Source organism: Protopterus annectens, chromosome 3.part1 (assembly GCF_019279795.1).
Source record: "Protopterus annectens isolate FY-2018-M chromosome 3.part1, PAN1.0, whole genome shotgun sequence".
NCBI lineage: Eukaryota > Metazoa > Chordata > Ceratodontiformes > Protopteridae > Protopterus > Protopterus annectens.
The window spans coordinates 1,154,664,092-1,154,684,826 of record NC_056732.1 but is presented as its reverse complement, the minus strand read 5'-3'; the positions used below and the strand labels follow the sequence as shown (position 1 = coordinate 1,154,684,826).

Here is a 20,735-nt window from a genome sequence, read left to right as displayed (position 1 = left end):
GTCCCACAAAAATCCTGTGCTCCTCACGCCCCACCTATGTACTCTAAATTCAGCACCATCATCTCCTACATCTGTCTTGCTAACAGAAGTCAAGCAGCAACTCTACGTCTGAACTCATGGCAAATTCCAATCTCACATTTAACAGCTAGTGCACAAACGCACACGGCCTTGCCAAATTCATCTGCACAATGTAAAGCAGAGAAGAATTTGCTAACAAAGAGAAAGATATTTTATCAAACAGCAATAAATGTGTGGAACATGGCAGCCAGATTTGCCATGTGTGATGCTCAACCTATTCACACTTTTTCAGATTTGTGTCTTGCAGGTTAAATAGGATGACTTGGCATAACATTTTCTGGAATTAAACACTTTAAAAAGCTAGTTGATCAATGTGGGAATCAAACCTAAGGAAGACATAATGCATAACTTTCAGTCAAGGTGATTATTTGTCATTACTACTGGAGAACTTCCTTTCAATCATGTTCATTACAGATAAACTGAAGTCAGTATGAATGGAATTGTATTCCATACAGGCCTTTATGTTTGTGACCTTAGTAAGTTATGTGAAATGTATTCCTATGAAAGAGGCAATATTACTGTTTGCCAAAGTATGCCAGATGGATAGACTCTATGAACTGATTAATATAGGTTGGGGTATGAAACATACATACCTCACTATACATACTGTCCTAAACACAGAGTTGGGCTATGTGAGGAGAGAAGATGATTTTAACTTAAATATTCTGACCATCATAGATATGCAAGTTCGAACATATGCAAGTGCATTTCTATTTCATTATCAAAAACATCCTATTTACACAGTTACACATGCTATTCAACTGTGTTTGATAACTAAATCAGTAATGACATATGCTACTTAGAAAAATTAAATCATGAAAGCAGTAATTACATATGTATTGCAATAAATATAATTATATTAGCCATTTTTATGTAGTAATCCCTTCCTAATCAAAATATTTGTAGAAATTGCATTCGAAAACTCATTGTAAAAATAAGTGTTATCTGAATTTTAACTCAGTATCACCTGTGTTCTGTCAGTAAGTGCACTTATACCTTGGACCACAGAGAGAGTTCTAAAACGGGTAGGTGGATATTCTCCACTCAGTTTGTCCAGAGTGCTAACTTCCATGCATTGCTGCTAAACATGTTTGCACTATAGAAGGCTGCCCGAATAAAATGTTTCATTTTTCTCCTTAAGCAGGTAAGCTTGATTGCATGCTGCTCAGTAGTGAGCAAGTGCACTACACAGGACACAGACGCATGCACACACGCACACACGAGTGCACACACACACACACACACACACACACACACACACACACACACACACACACACACACACACACACACACACACACACACCAAAGCATATGATGTTCTATTGACTGCAAGTCATAAATATGGAGTTCTAATGTACAAATACCCTTCACACAGTATGTATCTGAACCCAGAGCAACTTTGCTAAGGTGCCAAAGTCAACACATTTACAGCTTCTGCCACAGAAAGAGATATATATGATGTGCACATCACTCACTCATTAGTAATAGTGCACAGAGGTAACACATATGTTTCTGCTAATGAAGATCACAGAAATGAAATTGTTCACTCTTTCCTTCAAATGAATGCTGTTTGCACACTTCCAAGAAGTGCTGAAATTACACAGACGAAAAACACACAAAAAAAACACATAGAACAATTTATATTCCACACAGCAAAACACAAGCAGCATTTTCACATCTGCTGCAAATATTCCAAGGAGCATGTGGCTTTAAACCCTGATTCAAAATGCTAATAATAGCCAACACTACATTAATGTCAGGTTGGCAACACAGTCAGCTATTTCTTCTCTTTTATTTCTGAGCATCTTCCCCTTCTCAGTTTAACTACAGAAATGCAATGTCATGGCCATTTATTTGCATTTTTGTTTCACTATAAAATTTAGCTGATAAGCATTTCAGACATGTTTTAAGCACAGGATGGACAGCTTGTTCTTACTACAAGGATATCAGTTTTGTTGAGGTTGTTCTTGTAGCTCTCAAGGGGTTTGTACTTTTTATTTTAAGTCTGCTCTGCATGATACAAATACTTCAGAGACAAGAGTCACTTAATTATTGCTTGTTCTTGTCATAGTCAGAGTAATCAGTAACATCTGCAATCCATTAGCAGTTAGCAATTGTCATTGCTCCTCCCTGCAGTCCTAGGGCATGTGCATGCAACCATGTTTACATCCCCTATACCAAGTGATTTTTTGGGTCTATATTAGATCAACAAACACGTAAATGTTCGAATCTGTAAAGGTTGACCGTTATAGATCGAACATTTACATGTTTGAAAATCTTTAAAAAAAAAAAAAAACTAAGTAATAAATACATAAACCAAAGGGTGTAGGCAAGGGGATAAGCCCCCCTGCACCACCCACATGTGGGGCTGCACCCCACACATCCACCGTACTTAATAATATCAACTACAAAATAGCACTACAGTATGGTGAAGGGGAAATTTCCGGATTCCGCACTGCAGTGCACTGATGTGCGATCTCGGAGTTGGTATATTTAAGTAGCGGGGGTGTGTGGGGGTGCAGGGGGGCTTGCCCCCAAGCTAAAACCCTTTTCTTAATTTTTGTTTTCTTTATTTTGTTTTTATTACATTTTCAAACATTTGAATGTTCGATCTCTAAAGGTCGAACTTTAGAGATTCGAACATTTAAATGTTCGTTGATGTAATATAGACCCAATTTTTTTGGTAGCAGGAATGCTAATGATTTCACACCTCATTTGAATATTCACAGCACTCAGATGGCTGAATCTACACACTATAGAAATTTAATGGTGTAGCTAAGGAAGTGGAAGGACTGGAGATTGATTTTATAGAGACAGACCATTACTGCTAGTTACTTTGAGGAGATTGTTTTACAAATTACTGCACCATTTCATAAAGCATGCTTGTTTTCTATATAAACTGCTTTCATTTTCATATTCTGACTGTATTTCTATATATAATAGAAAAAATAATTTTGATATGTATGCAATTTTAAAAATTCACTGCTGGTATGCTGCACATGTGTTAGTTTTTGCTGTGTTTTCCAAGTTAGTATGGTTAAATCAGAGAATTATATTATCATTTGCTATTGAAATTTCACAAAGTACAGCAGACAACCATATTGTGTTCATCTTCTGCTTCAAAAGACTGTGTATGTCTAGCTAACAGAGGTGTTAGGCTTCACAGATGTATTCTAGCAACCCTCAGAGCAATGGAGAGACCAAAAGAATTGTTTGGGCAGTTGGACTTTGAATTTTTGCCTAGTTATTGATAATACTGCAATCAAGAAGACATTTACACAACTGCTGTCATCATTAAAGAAATGTTAACAGAATGGAAGTACTGCTAATGTAGTAATGTTTCTGTTTTTTTTTTTTTTTTTTATGGGGGTTTCCCTTAACTTGTATGTACTCCAAAATTAGTAGTGTGGGTTCAATTGTTTTCTGCTGAGGATGGGTGCACTGATTTGGTTTGAGGAGAATTCTTTATGTATGTGTTACATATGTTTTTTTTTCTGTCATACAGGATTATGGCACTTAGACCATCTGTTCCACAAAAGTAACCATTCAGTGATGCAGAGAATGAAGTCATCATTGCAGCCTTATGCCAACATGGATCCTTCTACCAGGCAGAGGTGATATGTCAGCCAGAAGAAGTATATCGCAGCAGGTGGTCATTGGCATAAATCCAGTGGGTGGACTTGCCAGAAATTATCATCAGATTCAGCACCATGCCCCTTATATGAATACAGCTGTATGCATGAGGGCAACTGTGGTAGCAACAGAGCTGATGGCTACAGGTGGGGTTCCAGCTACAGAACCACCACTCACTGAAAATGGGCATTTCCTGTCCATTGACAGAGATCCAGACAGCTCAGCAGAGGTTTATACAGACTCTTAGATGCTGGCGCTGATGTGCACAACAGGTTAAGCAGGCCCCAAGAAGTAATCCCAGTCATGATATGTATATATATATATATATATATATATATATATATATATATATATATATATATATATATATATATATATGTATATATATATATATATATATATATATATATATATATATATATATACACACACACACACACACACACACACACATATATATATATATATATATATATATATATATATGTATATATATATCTATATATCTATATATATATATACATAAATACATACATACATACATATATATATATATATATTTATATACATGTATATATATTTATCTCCGCGGTGGTGGTGCTGCGGTACAGTTGTCGCCTCACAGTAAGACGCTGACCGGTTCGACTCTCAGCTAGAGCGTCTTCTGCATGGAGACATGCGTAAATGGGTGTACCTTCATTGAAGGTTGTGTGTTAGGGCTGGCAACTCAGCACGTAAAAATCAACTGCCAATCATTAGCGGACCGGAGTTCCGCTGTGGCGACCCCTAACCGGGAAAAGCCGAATATATATATATATATATATATATATATATATATATATATATATATATATATGTATATACACACAGTGCCATTCTAAACATCTTTATGTGTTACTACTTCTACATCTGAAAACACTGATACATGTGACTTACAAGAAAGAAGAGTCCAACAGGGATTATTTGTGGGAGAATGGCAGTCTCATTGATTCTGAGATATTCCATAGTGTGAAGATCAGCAGAACATTATTCTCTTATCCTTGTGTCATTTGCATTGTGATGCTCATTAGTCTTATTTCCACTGCCTTCTCTTTTTTCCAGGGAAATCAGAATTATTATAAGAAAGACCACCTACAGATGGTAAGCACAAACCTTCTTTGATTAGTAATAACCATTACTTAGATGTAAGTCTGAGAACAGTGATAAAAGTATTGTATCTCTTAACATCTGAAATTGTTTAACATGAGTGTGTAGGACCAAGTTTGGATCATTTCCCATCACTACATCTCACTGCTTGCGTTTATTATAGCAATAACCCACGCCTGGGTATGGGTAATGCGGGATTTACCCACGGTTGGCGTGGTTTGGTCACGAGGGCAAAATTAAAATATAAATTAATAAAAAAATGTTGATTATAGTTTATGAAACCTTCCAGCATTGGAGGATAAGCTTTTCAGATCAAGCAAGTCATTAATTTTGTTCAAAAATAAGCAATATATATGCATTACATATGCACGGATCTATATATCTATATAGACAGATACAAACACAAGAATGCACATACATACCCACAGACACATCTATTTTTTCCATGCTTACATCTCATATCTGACATGTGTAGCAACCCAGTGGACAAAAACCACCCTCCACAGTGTTTACTACACATTAAGTAAAAGAAATAGACTGCCAGTAACACACAAGCCACATACACAGATTTGGACAATTTAGATTTCTCAATCCACCTTCCATATGCTTTGAGTGTGTGTGTGTGTGTGTGGGGGGGGTGGAACAAATGGAGTTGCCAGAGAAAAGTCTTATGAACACACACAGAGGACATGCACACTCAACACAGATGGCACATCAGCTGAGAATCAATTTGGAGAACCTCTTACAGTGAGGCAGGGATGCTAAAATCCACTGTGCTGCCCACACATATGCACACTTGTAGTTAACTCACTAAAGCTTAATGATGCCCCCAGGAGTTTCTGTAGTTACACCCTACTGACATCTCTACGTATTATATGTTGCTTGCTTATATTTGCATTAAGAATTCCAAAACCATTCTGCACAGAAGATATAAGATGATTTCATCTTAAAACTTGCATGATGGTAAAGACAGCTTTACTGACATTTGACATCTGTCTAGTGCAGCTAGTGGATATTAGTTGTATACTAATTATTTGTATTGCAATTAATTTCATATCTGTCTAAATATCTCAACAATCAAGTGACAGAAACATAACTCCTTAGCCATGTATGAAAGCTCACAAATGTATGAAGAAAATGCTGTTGGCAGTGTCTGTTTTACTAGAATGGTTACTGAGATATCTTTAGTTATTTATACAGCATTACAAAGGTAATATTTACTATGTTTATTGTGGCTTATAAAATTTAGCTTAAGATTTAAAACCGCATCAGTGCAACCTTTCTACACATTGCTTTGTGCTGAACAGTTTATCATTTATGATTTTCATGCATAAACACTTGTTTGAACTGTGAGGTGATAAAAGTCTCAAGCTACACATATTGGAAGTTAAGCGTAGATACTCAAAAGATCTCCACTCACAGGGATGAGTTGCAATAGTTGTATTTTATGATCATCAGCTGTTCCCATAATTTGAGGTATTGCAGCTTGGAGTTAGAATACTTAATGGAAATGTTTCTTGACACACATACATATAATAGGGATATGGGGAGGATGTATCTCCCCCCCCCAAAAAAAAGTACAGTAAGTGGTAACCTGTCTGCATTTTCCCTTAGATTAGCATTTTAGCTTAGCATTAGAATTTCTTTTTCAATTTTCCAGTTAGGGCCAAGGAATTGTTTGAATTTCACTTTTATAGTTCAAGAATTGTGTACTAGTTGAATATCATTTCATCTATTCATTGTTTCTCTAGATAGAATGGTGTGAATCAATAGCGCTTAAATAAATGTTTCTATAATAACAATAAAAGTAAATTAGCAAAATTCCCCATATGATCAGTGAAGAGGCAAGAGCTGAATATCAGTTAATAAAAATTGTGAAGACTTATTTAAGCAAATGTCAGCCTGAAGAGATGTAGCTTACATATATGCATGATGATTCATTGTCAGGGAGTTTGAGGTAGCTAACCTATTTAAATATATAGATTGATTTATAATTCTTAGCTGCCTGTGTCTTGGCAAAGTAATTGTGAATACAAAATATGTAATATGTTTACATTTCCAAGAGCAATGTTCCTTATTGTGGTGTCAGTGTTATATTGACTCACAGGTTGGAGGATTTATTGCAAAAGATTCACTGTTGTAAGATACAGTTAAACACATCACATGTATATAGATGTGTATGTAATACTGCAACTGTTTGCAAGTTGTGCATTCAAACTTCAGTGCCAGCATCCTTTGTTTTTTCCTGAAACATGCCCATTTAATAAGCAACAGCTCCTACCACCCTCTATTTTTTTCACGCATTCTGCTGATCTCCTCTTAGGTCATGCATTTTGTATAGTGAGGCAATGACTTTCAAATATGCCTATTTATTCATGTTAATGATACAGTTTGGCAATAGCAGTTAGTAAGTGGCACAGCACACTATGAATGTTCATACTCAAAGCATGAATACTATAGGCCTAACACCAAGCAATAACAAGCTTCTAAGATCAACATTGGCTATGTAACGTGTGTAAATAATACAATTGCTCCCTTCTTTGAGTGTAGAAAGTTAAAACTAAGTATGTGGCAATACCTTGGCATAAGGAACCTTATTGTTCTTGTCAAAATTCAATCTGGCCTCCAACCCTCAATTCCAACTACTTCATTGCATTTTAGATTCAGAGATACTGTATGCAACAGGGACTGCAGGCATGGGAAGTTTTCCTAATGGCTCAGATATTACCCATCACTTTAAATCTCCTGCATAACCTTAGCTGGCTGGAACTTCCCCTCCACCTCTCCTACATACACAAACCACTAGCCCGTCCATCTCTTATGCCTTTAATCAACATACATTTCCCTAAAAGAACTCACATATCAGAAGACAAACAAATTCTCCCAATAAATAGACCAAATAAATTCTCTGGAAAAGTCTGTACTTGTTCTTAGTAGTAAAAAAATGGAACTTTCTACCTCTAATCACCAAAACTACCCTTTTTTAAATGCTCTTTAAAATAATATTTAACAAAGTCATGGACCTGCTCCTTCACCAGTCCTGGCTGAACTTGCTCACTCTTCTTCACTCACCTCTTTTGAACTATTCTACACCTTATAACACTTTCTCCTGTATCTATCTTTCTATTTTTTCTACTGCTTTACCATATACACTTTCTCACCATCTGCAGACCCTTCCTCTACCTTGTTCCCCTTTCCTCCCTACCTCACAGCTCTCCATTCTTCTATTCAGCTCTAATAACAAGACCTACTTTATCTGAAGAAGCCCTCCCCTGCATACTTCTTGTTATTTCCTTTTCTCTCCTCTCTCATACTAAGACTGATCTCTGAATCCCCCCTCACTTTCTCCAGTCATGTAATAGCTTATATTCCTTATGAGAATTGTTTCAGCTTTCATTAGTCCCATATTAATTCAATCTATTTAATACATAATATCACCCTAAAAGTGTTTCTTCACAAACCTTCTCCAACATGCATGATTGTCTCCTTAATAATAGTATAATTATACAAAATACTCTGCTATGTCGGTTTTTTTCACTGCAATGTTTTACATTCCTAGGTTTGTGGAGTTTCATGATACTTGGTGATTTAAAATATCTGTGTTTTGTTTTTCTTACTGGAATGTCTTAATTGCTATGATTGTGGAGCTTTTCTCTCCGGGCCTCTGCTGAAAATGGGCACTTTTTGGCCCAGTCAGACTTACCTCGTAAATAAATGTCAAATAAATTAAATAAATAAAATATCACCAATGTTCCATTTATTATGAAATATTTACAAGGAAAGTTCACATGATGTAAAAACTACTATATTAAAACAATCGATTATATTATCGTAGCGGTGACTTAATATATCATATGAAGTATGATTAAGAGTACTATAAACATATACTGATTAGTGTTCATTGCATGTACTTTATGTCAGTGAAAATGGAATAGGACTAAAATTCTCAACGTGTAAAATGTAAGACGGTTAAAAAGGAAGGCATTTTTCACTGTATTAATTTTCAGAATTCTTATTTCAGTATGTCACCATAATTTTACCTGATTTTTTTCAGACATAAGGAAGTCAAGTTTGGCTTCAGGAAGTCCAAGTTCAATGAATGTTTTCACAAGTCGTAAATCAGCACTATTACCTGAAAACAGACAATACACAGTTTCAGAATTATAAACAATATTTCATCAGAGAAATAAAAATGGATTTCTGGAAACTTGGCATATTATGTTGGCTGCATGCATCTAACTAGAATTTATTATTACAAAACTATAGTACCTATAAATGTATTTGTAAGAGGAAAGCATTTTATACATATATATATATATATATATATATATATATATATATATATATATATATATATATATATATATATATATATATATATATCAAAGGAAAATTAAGTAGTGTGGTTAGATATTTAGAAAATTGCAGTAGCTGATGTTAGCATATTTATTTAACATTTGTTAACTGGTAAAGTCCGACTTGGAACGAAGCCAAATTTCAGCAGAGGCCCAGGGAGAAATGTTCCAGATGCATGTCTTTGTAATGTGGGAAGAAAATGGAGTATCTGGAGGAAACCCACACAAATGCAGGGAGCACATACAGACTCCACACAGAAGACAAGCCAGCCGAGAATCAAACCAAAGAACCTTTTGCTGTGAGGTGACAATGCTACTGCTGCACCACTGCATTGTCCCAATATTTTAATCATATAGATGTACTGAGTTGATTATAACCTGCTTGCAGGATCATAAAATATTTGAATGCAATTAATTGTCATTCTAATGGCATAGTTACAAAGATATTCTTAGCTGACTGCAACCTGCTTACAGGGCCACAAAATATTTAAAGCTTCAAATAAGCCAGAACTTGTGATAGTACTGAAATCAGTGTTTTCAGCTATTCAGCTATGACAACTATAAAGAAAATGTGAACAGACCCTTTCCCAGCATATTAATTTATTTACTGATTGATTGATTGATTGTGATTGTTTGCTGGGATGCTCTGACTGCTCCATGCAAGACACCTCTTCAGCAGAGTTCCGGGGAGAAAAGACCCAGAAGTCAAAAAGTAAATAAATTCTAAGACTAAGGTATCAGCCAGTTTTACTGGGTGCCCATGTTTGCATGTAGGCCTAGGTGTCTGAGTATCATTTGGCAGACAAAGTTTATAAAACAGTTATAATTCACTTGCTGTCATGAAGACGTAAGGAAAAAACACTGCTCAGTCCATGATGAAAACAGTGGAGGTGATACTAGCTGGCTCAATAAAAACATGGTGCGAGTAAGTGTTAGTTAATAAAAGTAAGGTAAAAGTCACAGTATTGGCATATCTGTGGTTTCACCCTCACTTGTTTCCTTTACTGAGAAATTCATGTCAGTCTGATGTGCTTTAGACATTTGTTAAAAATAAGACGACCATCACTGTGATGTCTGCGGCTGAAGGCTGCACATACATAAATGGCTTTGCTCTGTGCTACTGGTTTCTGACAACATTTCCTGCTAGTACACTACAATTTTCAAGTTATTTAATTTGAATAATGAACATGTGGCATCCCTAAAAAATTAGTTTAACAAACTGGTCAAAAGAGCCCTTTCTGTTTTGCAGCAGAATGCAGTTTAGGTTCATAGGTTCATAGGTGTGTACTAGGCTAGTGGCCCTGGAGCTTTTTCAAGCCTAGCCCATAGGATTACCCTGGCATTGTGCCACCCGACCTTAGTTCCCAGTGCATCTGTCGAGTGGAGCCACTGGAGTGATCCCCGGGTTGAATTTTCTATTCCCCATCCATTCATCAAGAGTTCTGTTGAAGAGGGCCAGTGAGGTGCTCCGTTTGACATGTATGGGAAGTCTATTCCATAGCAAGGGCACTCTCTGGGCTATGAACCTGTCCCTCCACCATGTTCTGTTGATTGTGGTAATGAGGTTGAGGACTCTTGGAGCACATGGTGTGGAGGAATTGGGATTTCTTTAGATGTAGCATTTCTAACAGAGCTGGGTCAGACATGGCTTTGTAAGTGAAGCAGAGATTGCCTCTAAGTAGGTGATATGAGACAGAGAATAGTAAGAGTGTTTTGATTCTGTCCATATAGAACACATTTTTAAGGCCTAGTAACCTCTTTGTGAGGTACTTTTGTGGCCTCTCCAGTTGTTGCAGGTGTCTAGTGAGGAACATGCCAAATGGGGCATTGTACTCGATGACTGGCCTTATGAGGGAAGAGTAGAGGGAGACAATGACCTCTTTCTTCCTGGATGCAAAACCCTTTGTAATGAGATGTGCCACATAGAAGGGCTTTCTGACCACAGTGGAAATGTGGTGGTCAAAAGAGAGGTTGCTGTCATCCTGTATTCTCAGATCTCTTTTAATGCTTTCTGTGTTCAGTGGACTACCATCAATGTGGTAATTCATTGGAACCAGGTTTTTTCCCAAAGGGGATGATGACACATTTTTTGGCATTGAACTTAAGGCCATGGTTCTGACACCAGTCATTGGTCTCAGTGAGGCCTTTCTGTAGGATGTCAACATCACTTGGGGAGTTAATAATAGCTCACAACTGCAAACTTTGTCAGCCAGAGTCCCTTTGTGTTGGCCTGGACTTCAGAGAAGTAGGTACAAAACAGGAGAGGACCTAGGCCCAAACCCTGTGGGACTCCACTCGTGACTGGTCAGCAGTCTGACTTGGAGTCAGCTACTTTCACACTGTTGGTTCTATCTGTGAGCCAGTTTACAACCCACCTAGTGATATAGGGGTTGTTGCCTAGCTTAGTGAGTTTTTCTATAATTCCTGAGTAGGGAATGGTATCAAAGGCCTTGGCCAGATGAAGGTAGGCTGTATAAACCACATTGTCTTCATCCACAGCTCTGGTGACTAACTCAAAGAAGTCGACCAGGTTGAGCAGGCATGATCTACCCTTCAGAAAACCAAACTGTGTGGGATCCAGAGTTTGGAGATTCCCTATATCCTTGTTTATTAGGTCCATGATGATGTGTTCCATAGCTTTGCATATCAGACTAGTTCCTAGGGTCTGTAGTCACTCGTCCTTTGTGGAGAGCGCTGACTGTAGAAGTGTGACATTTGGTAGGGACAAAGCCTGAGGTGAGGCTGTGATTGAACAGGGCACACAGGTGAGGTGCCAGTTCACTCTGTAGTTCATGTAGAACACAGCCAGGGATATTGTCAGGTTCCATAGAAGCTGTATTATTGGCCTTGAACAGTGCTGTTTTAACTTGTGTAGCAGTAATTCTGGGTGCCTGGCAATCTACTGGTATTGTGAGTGATCCTTTGGGGGTGATGGGTAAAGTTGGCACTGAATCTGTCGGCCAGTATACTGGCAATATCTGTTGGCTCTGTACAGGAGGTACCATTGTGCAGTAGCTCACAGAAAATCTGGGTATTGCCATGGAGATTCTTTACATAACTATAGAAGGCCTTGTGGTTGTCTTTACTATCTGCTGCAATTCTGTTTTTATAGCTAACTTTAGAGGATTTTATGAGGGATATCAACTTTTTGTTGTGGCTGATAAGGGAGTTTTTCCATTCTTGGGACTTCACCTTATTCCACATCAGTTTCCTCCTTCTGTTGTAGTTTGTTTATGGCAGGAGACCACCAGATTAAGTTCCTTTTTTGGAGGAGACCATCTTGGTTCTATTGGGTATGGCGAGATCCATGCATTTTGTATGTATTCGTACAGAGCATTGGTGTATGATTTGGGGGTCATGCAACTATTCTCTGTTTGCATGGGTGCCGTGAAGTTAGCCACCTCTGTTTTTAGGAGCCCAAAGTTAGTTTTGGAGAAGTTTTTCATGGTGGTTACCTTTGTGGGGGGAGGGGTGTGGATTTCTAAGGTGATTAATTTGTGGTCAGATCTAACCAGGAAGGAGTTGACTATTGATGTAGAGCAATGGTCGCCCATGTTAGTAATGACCAGGTCAAGGATGTTGCTCCAGGTCAAAGATGTTGCTAACTCGAATGTGGGTAAGAATGAGCTGGTCCAGGGCATTGGAATTAATGAATTCCAGGAAACATTGGGCAAGTGTATTGGTACATGAATAGTTTTTCCAAGTTAATGGAGGGGTAGTTGAAGTCGCCCAGTATGAGAGTGTTAGGTTGGATCATAATATTCTCCAGGGTGCTTAGGAACATGGAGTGTGAGTCTTGGGACATGGTTGGGGACCTATATCAGGCTACAGCCTGAATCGCTGTCTTACCCAATGTTAGCTGCACCTGAAGTATCTTTGATGCATTATGTTGGGCTACCAGTCTGGAGGTGTGCGCATCCTTTATGAACATGGAAACACTACCGCCTTTGGAGTTCGGTCCAAGTTCTGGGGCCGAAAGGTGTGGAATGAGTTATAGCCTGGCAGTGCAGGGGTGCATTCTGCTGCTTTGAACCAGGTCTCTGTTGCAGCACAAATGTCGATGTTCTCCATTTTAAGAAGTGCTTCGAGCGAGTGCATTTTGAGATTTAGACTTCTAGCATTGAGCAGCATGACCCTCAGATTGCATTTGTTTGTAGCTGTTACGGTGGTAATTTGGTCTTTGGAACACCACCTAAAAAAGGCACTATTGGGGTGGCAAGAACCTTGGCCAGTATCGGGAAGCCCATGGGTGACAGATGCAGGCCATCTCTGGCAAAGCATAGAGGTCTGTCAATCATGTCATCACACACAGACAGATACTGGATCCCCTTAGAATTACACCAGAAACTTAGCCAATTGTTGAAATCAATCATTTTCTGCTTGTACTGTGGTATCATTCTGGGTGATGGTAGGATGCTTCTCGGGGCTAGGGTCATACCTGCCTTGGCTACATAATCCAAGAGCTCCACCATGTCTCTTTTTGTGTAGTCCAGGGAGATACATCTCAGGTCATTCACACCCACCTGTACAATGACAGAGCCATATTTGTACCTCTTGTTGAGGGACCTGAGTGCATGCGTTAAGTGGCAGAATCTGGCACCTGACAGGCAGCTGACTGTTATTTCTATTTATTCAACCTAGTGAGTGGGACATCAGTGTGCCTCACTATCGAGTCATCTATAACTAGTGTGTTGGGCATGTTGTTTTGTCTTAGGGGCTGAGTGGCACACTGTTTAGGAGAGTTATTTGTCTCATGATTAGTGTTGTGTTGTGTTGGTAGACTGCATTTCTGCCTTGTAGGTCTCTGTTGTTTGGGTAGATTTTTATTGACAGCCTTCGTGAAGGTGGGTGTGTGCTTTGTGTTTTTTAAGTGAAGGCAGCGCTGGTGTGTGTTCTGGAAGTCTATGTGTTCCATGTGGTGTGGTGAAAGTATTGACCTTCTCCTCTTGACCAGCTATTCCAGTCTTGTTTGGAGAGTGTGTGGCTTCCAATTTGGATATATAAGTGCATCTCTCGCAAGTCTGAGTGTTGGGAGGTAAGAGGAAAGGGTTGTCCGTGTGCATGAGGCAGTTGCTACATTGCTTTAGGATGCTAAGTTCACCAGGTTAATAGGAGAAAGCACACGGAACTGACCTTTAGACATACTTGGAGGGGTGGGCATTAATAATAAGTACTGGAGCTGTTTCCTTGTAGAACGTTTAGTGCTGGTAGCACTTTTGTGTGCTACAATAATTGCTACAAGAAGTCTGGTAAAGTGCTAGACAAATAAGCTAGTAAAAGTGCAGAACAGGAGAGAACTAGCAGGTCTAAGGGAATAATTGAAGAGCAGACTTTGGCACCACTCAGAAGCTTACAAACAGTCCTGAATACAGCAAATCTGTATCTGGACTAGACTAGTTACAGGAAAGGTGGGAAACAAGTGCAAATGCGGGCTTTTAAACCAGAAGGTTGAAAGAGAGTCAATAGCAACTAATATATTAAAAAATACCTTCCAAAAATGCAGCAGACTGTCTTACAAGAGTGCACAAGTCTGTTTTGTATCAATTATATTAGTCATACGATATAATTAATTGTCAGTTCTCATAATTCATGCAGCCTGAATGAAGGTAATAGTGAGACACTCCATCAGACATCATGGATTATGGCTGAAATTTGCATTCTCTTACCTAATGAATTTTTGTAATACTTATAGACGAACAGCACCCACTGCAATAGATAGCAAACTGGAAGCTAGCTGCATCTGGTTCAGAAGAACTGTATCTCCTTGTTGGTTTGCCTTAAAACTATCTCAATTTTACAAAATTACCAACATTAAGTGTAGAATTCATGGGTATCGGAAACAAAATTCTGCCTATACTGATTCCACATGGTGAAGCATTTACTTAATTGTCCAAGTAGCCAATATGCTTAGAATGTGGATCGGTTTTTCCTCGTAAAGGAATTTTGCAATATCTGCTGCAATATCAAATGCTACAAACATGAGCAAGGCACTAATCACAGTCTGAATTATTCCTCTTTCTCATAACAATTTTCACCTCTGTTACATACTCAGATCCAAGAGAATGCAGCTTTCAGGAAAACGATCTAATCTTGTTGACTTCTACTGCCAGTATGGTTATTAGATACAGGGGAAGCAGAGCAGAAGGATAATAATGTAACTGGTCATATAGTATGTCATTTGGTCTATAAACTAGTGCTATTGTGCTCCTCTGTATCAAATGAACCTTTCAAAAATAAACACTCCCAGGACAGCTTTGTAGTTCAACGAGTAAGAAAGTGTTCTAACAGCTTAATATCTCAGTACACTATTTCCCTTGAGGTATGAAAGTGAGGATTCAACTGCAAAATGACAGTAAGCAACTGGCAAATGTCTCTAAAATTTATTTTCTTTTATGACTTACCTCATAACTATTCATAGTATACTTCCGGGTCCATTTAAATCACTTAAGAGGATAGATTTGATGACTACTACTGTGACTGTACAATTATTTGAAAATTTTCCTTAAATTTTAAAATTAGTGCTACATGAGCATATGAACGCTAGCACAGACTTGCATGGAGTCATAGTGGGCAACGCATCGAAACATTTGGGTTACAGCTTACAGACTGAAAAAAAATAAGAAAGGGAGTGATGCATGTTTTTGAATAAATTCTAATGTTGGTACAAAATGCCTTGAAGAAGGCTAACATGTAATTCTTCAGATTCACCCTATCACCAAATAATATCACAGGTCATGAACATGAGCTACATGACATGTGGTCCTTAGTTATTTGACTATCACCAAACACTAGCTCAGATTATAGACATGAGCTAGAATCCAAATGTTTCCAGTTGTCAGCCTATCAACAAGTAACACCCCAGATCATGGACATGTCTTCCAGATCACCAAATAACACTGCAGATCATGGACATAAGCTACATATTCCAAATGTTTCCATTTGCCAGTCTGTCAACAAGTAACATGCCAGATCATGGGCATGAACTACAGACTCCAAATGTTTCCAATTGGCAGCCTATCAATGAGTAACAGCCCAGATCATGGACATGAGCTCCAGATTCCAAATGTTTCCACTTGTCAGTCTATCAACAAGTAACAACACAGATCATGGACAAGAGCTACAGATTCCAAATGTTTCTACTTGTCAGCTTATCAACAAGTAACATCCCAGATCATGGACATGAGCTACAGATTCCAAATAATTCTACTTCTAAAGTATAAGAAGGGAAATGAGGGGAAGATGAGACAGATTGAAGGTGGTATGTAACAACATGGCTTCAGCCTTTGCTAGGTTTAGTATTTGTTGTTTATGAAACATCCACTGAAGGACAGAATCAAATCAATCCTCAGAAGTAGTAAAATCAGGCCTGGAGCCCCACGTAAAGACAAAGCCAAGCTGAATATTATCGGTGTAAGACTGATTGCAGATTCCTCCCACTTCTATGACCTCAACAGTTGGCAGACTATGCACTGTGTACAAAAAAAGGCCATGAGCAAGACCTGAGGCACTAAACCCTGCAAATGGAAAGGATACAAAAACTAAAATTCAGATATAACTCACTTGAAGTGATAGAAGACGGAAGAGGCAAGCCAGTCAAGAATTATGTCAGACCACTGTATTACTTCAGGTACTAATTTCTGATCCCATGATGCACAATACTGAATGTTGTTGAGAGATCGAGCAGACAAAAACAGGAAAAAAAAAAGATCCCTCTCCAGAAGAGTGTCATTAACAACTCAAGTAAAAGTGGTACAGTATTGTGCCTAGGTCTACTACCAGATTTTGTCTACAACACATGCTCATTAACTATGATTAGAAAGAAAGGCTAGAGACAGAAAAGTTATTTTTCAGAAAGTGATATTAATGAACACATTGGCCAGTCCAAAGCAGAAACCTCTTTATTAAAACAAAGTTAAGTGCTTGTGTCAATGTTTCTTCAGGACTTCATCAGAAGCTATAAAGGCAGTCTTGTACATAGCTTATATACAGTCCAAACTCATGTGACTTTGTAGGTCATATGACAATAATTACACTTATTTCAAATCCATTAAGAAATATATTAGCATGAAAAACATAAACTTTATTTTGTTGTGATAAAAAACATTAATGGACTATTAGTATTTCTAAAACTTGTAGTTTTCTAAAAACTTTTTAAAACAACCTTGAGTTCAAAATATTAAAATACAATTAATCATAAAATAAATTAAATATTAACCTATAATTTGGCTACATTCATTTTTAAAACATTATTTAATGATACTCATTCATTAATATCTACAAAGTTAGTGGCATCCAAGCGCAATTGCCATAACAATTCCCAGTACTCTAAAGTTTCCCATGGTTCACCATGTTTATTAATTTGTTCTCTGTCTAATATAAAAAATAAATATTTTGTTTTTAATTGCTACAGTTCAGCATGTGTGTTATAGTCTTCATAGACTCCAAGTATTTGGATGAAAGACCTTATCTGTAATAAAGCTCATTTGGAGTGGTACTAGATCATTCATATGACTTTTTTGATCTACTGATCAATAACTGAGAGAATAAAATCTCCACACTTAAACTTGTTACGATTTCCTGAATGTAATGACCTGGAGTCTACAAAGACTACTATCAACAGGCTCTACATAACAACAACTATGTTTGTTTAACTGCTACGTTATCAGAGTTTCAAAATATCACAGCTAACCTGAGTGATATTCTCCGCCGACCGGATCATGAAAAAGAAAATGCTGAAAAGTCTGTATAAACTGTTATTAGATACAGGCGAAGTAGAGCAGAAGAAGAGGATAACAGTATAACTGGTCATATAGTATGTCATTTGGTCTATAAACTAGTACTATTGTGTTCCTCTGTATCAAATGAACCTTTCCAAAATTAACACTTCTAGGATAGCTTTGTAGTTTAATGAGTTTTGTGACTGCAGTAAAAAAAAAAAAGTATTACTGGACAGACATTGCTTGAATTAGAAAATAAGGCTCAAAGAAAGATGCCTTTGTGATAAAATGTGGTATGATCTGAGTCTTGCCATGTTTTGGAAGGCAAGATATTTTTCTCAGTTTTGCAGACAAGGTCAAAAGTGTATTTAGATATCAGTGAGGTCTTTTTAGACAGCAGTTTTCCTAGAACAAATAATTCAACAATTAGTTAAATTCTTTCAGTGGCATAAGGGTGTGCCATCAAGAACAAATGCAAAGTTCAGAATGTTGTATCTTGCTATTCTTAAGTTTGTTTCCTTAAACTAATGATACCATTTATAGATCTGATGAGTATGCTAGATAATGTTCAAACCTGTTGCCCACAGGATATGCCCAAAGGATCCAGGTTTCTATGTACAACTGTCTCATTCATTCTTTTCTAAGTTCAAGACTCAAGCTAGCCTGTCATGATGAGACCCTGCAGCCAATTCATTTTTTGATTGAATGGCATAGCTGGCCAATTAATACTCCATAGAAAGAAGAGTTAGGGGCTAGCGAGTGGATCAGTCTTTCAGTCCTGCAGACTCTTCCCTTCCCAAACCCAACTGCATCTCATCAGTGGCTTTGGAATTCCACTATCATTGCTCAAGAGGAGATGCCTGAATTATTACATACCCCAACCCTCTGCCCAAGTGGCATATTATTATGTAGAGTTGGCTCAGTTAGCTGGTTCCTACTGGTGACAAACCTACATTTCAGTCAGTGCCATTTAATTAGGCAGGCAGCTGCTCCTGTGCCCAGGATAAATGAATCAGCATTGGCTGCTCACACCAATCCTACCTGCCCTATATCCTCCCGTGCCCAGGATAAGTGAATCAGCATTGGCCGCTGACACCCATTCTCCCCACCCTATATCCTCCAGCTCCAATGATGCTAATTAAAACTGGATAATTTAGTTCATAGTCAAGACTTTATTACCCCACAACACAAAGGTCACAATTTTAACATTGGAGACTGAAAAATCAATGCATAATTTGCCTAGTGAAATGGAAGATGATCCACAGATTCATTATTTCTAGTATTGGGTTGACTTCCAAGCAATTACTTTTTTCGTTAAATCTGGACAAATACAAAGGCAGGAGGCATTAATTATTAAAAACTGATGGAAGATGTGATCTCTGGGACTATTCAGTTATTCTGAATACCAAGATGATTCACCGATGGGATATTTAGTGTTACAAAGTTGCTGATAAGCAATTGGGACTCAATTCTCTACTATGGAGTTTGACTGATTGTTGAGATTTCATGAACTGATTTATACTGACTTATTTTTAGTTTCTTATATAAGACATAACTCATTGCAGAAGGTTTATGTTGTGTTCTTTACCTTAAAATGCATTGTAGATGACTGATCTTTGTAATGGTGTTTATGATGCATATACTTACAGTGTTTTGACCTAATAGATGCTTTTTTTCTGTTCTTATAAGTCCGTGGTTAAAATATTTTGTAAGACTGAATTCAGTTGTCCCTCAGTTTACATACTGAAATTATTACTTTAATTGGATGATTGTTAATGTTATCAGTTGCTAGCTTATAATTTAACACTTTTAGTAATAGATATGAATAGGATTTGTTCAGCATTGCCTTGATTAGGGAGATGTTGCTGGGATTTTGTTGGTTTGGGTGCAGTATATTGTGATAACTAGAAGGGTTTTATGTGTTGTTAATGAATGATGGACTAGACTAAGACGGAATCTATCCTTCTTTTGTTAACCATGTTTGTCCCACTAGGCTGGTAGTGTCTTTTCAGGGAAAACTCAAAGTGGTATTTATATCACCATCATAGAAATGCTGAGCATTCTAAAATGTTGCTGACCAGTTAGCTGAAGTCATCCACTTTGATTGTAATGGACAGGATATGGAAATTCCACAGGTAATTATCTAGAAATTGCCAGTAAGCTCATTACTTGTTAACAAGCAATTGATGCAGTGCAAAGAATTTCCATGCTACAATATGGATTCTATAAGCTTCACTAGAAAAGTAGGTGTTATCTGTTAATAGCGGTAAAGCAACTGACTGTGTTCATTGTAGCTTGAAATTCTCTTGGTTAAACAATTAAAATCTGAGAAACATGGCCATGACTGTTACTAGGAACATGTAAAATGTCTGTTCAGTGCACTATATTACTTGATTTTAGCTGTTTGAATTGTGCTGTCAGCTTCATAATTTGATTAAGGATATCAAGAACTTGACATTGTATGAGTGAAAACAGCAGCATACTGTTGGAACTCCATTGACAAGAACTATGTACCATTGTCTGTAATGAGATCAACAGGTATTTCATATCTTGTGAACATGGTCTTGAACCTGGCTATTATTTTGGCGGTCATCATAGCTAGTCCATATATTATTTCTATGTCATAAAAGTAATAGTCCAAACTACGAGGTAGCCTTTGCTTTTAAATTCACATACATCAACAATGAGCTCCTCTCAAAGATCTTGCTGTAAAAATATCACTATCAATGGTTATCTCTTCTGAGATTGTTTAGGGACAGTACTAAATGGACACTTTTGAAAAAAGCTTTGCAATATCGTGATTG

General features: G+C 37.6%; 1 protein-coding gene across 1 annotated transcript in view; it reads right to left on the bottom strand.

Annotated features, from left to right (window-relative positions):
• FAM135B (family with sequence similarity 135 member B) overlaps nucleotides 1-20,735 on the bottom strand; it is a 2,319,882-nt gene that overhangs the window by 490,815 nt on the left and 1,808,332 nt on the right. The window contains exon 14 of the mRNA XM_044067284.1: nucleotides 8,900-8,991. Within this exon, the coding sequence (XP_043923219.1) occupies nucleotides 8,900-8,991 (92 nt within the window). The remainder of the gene's footprint in view (nucleotides 1-8,899; nucleotides 8,992-20,735) is intronic.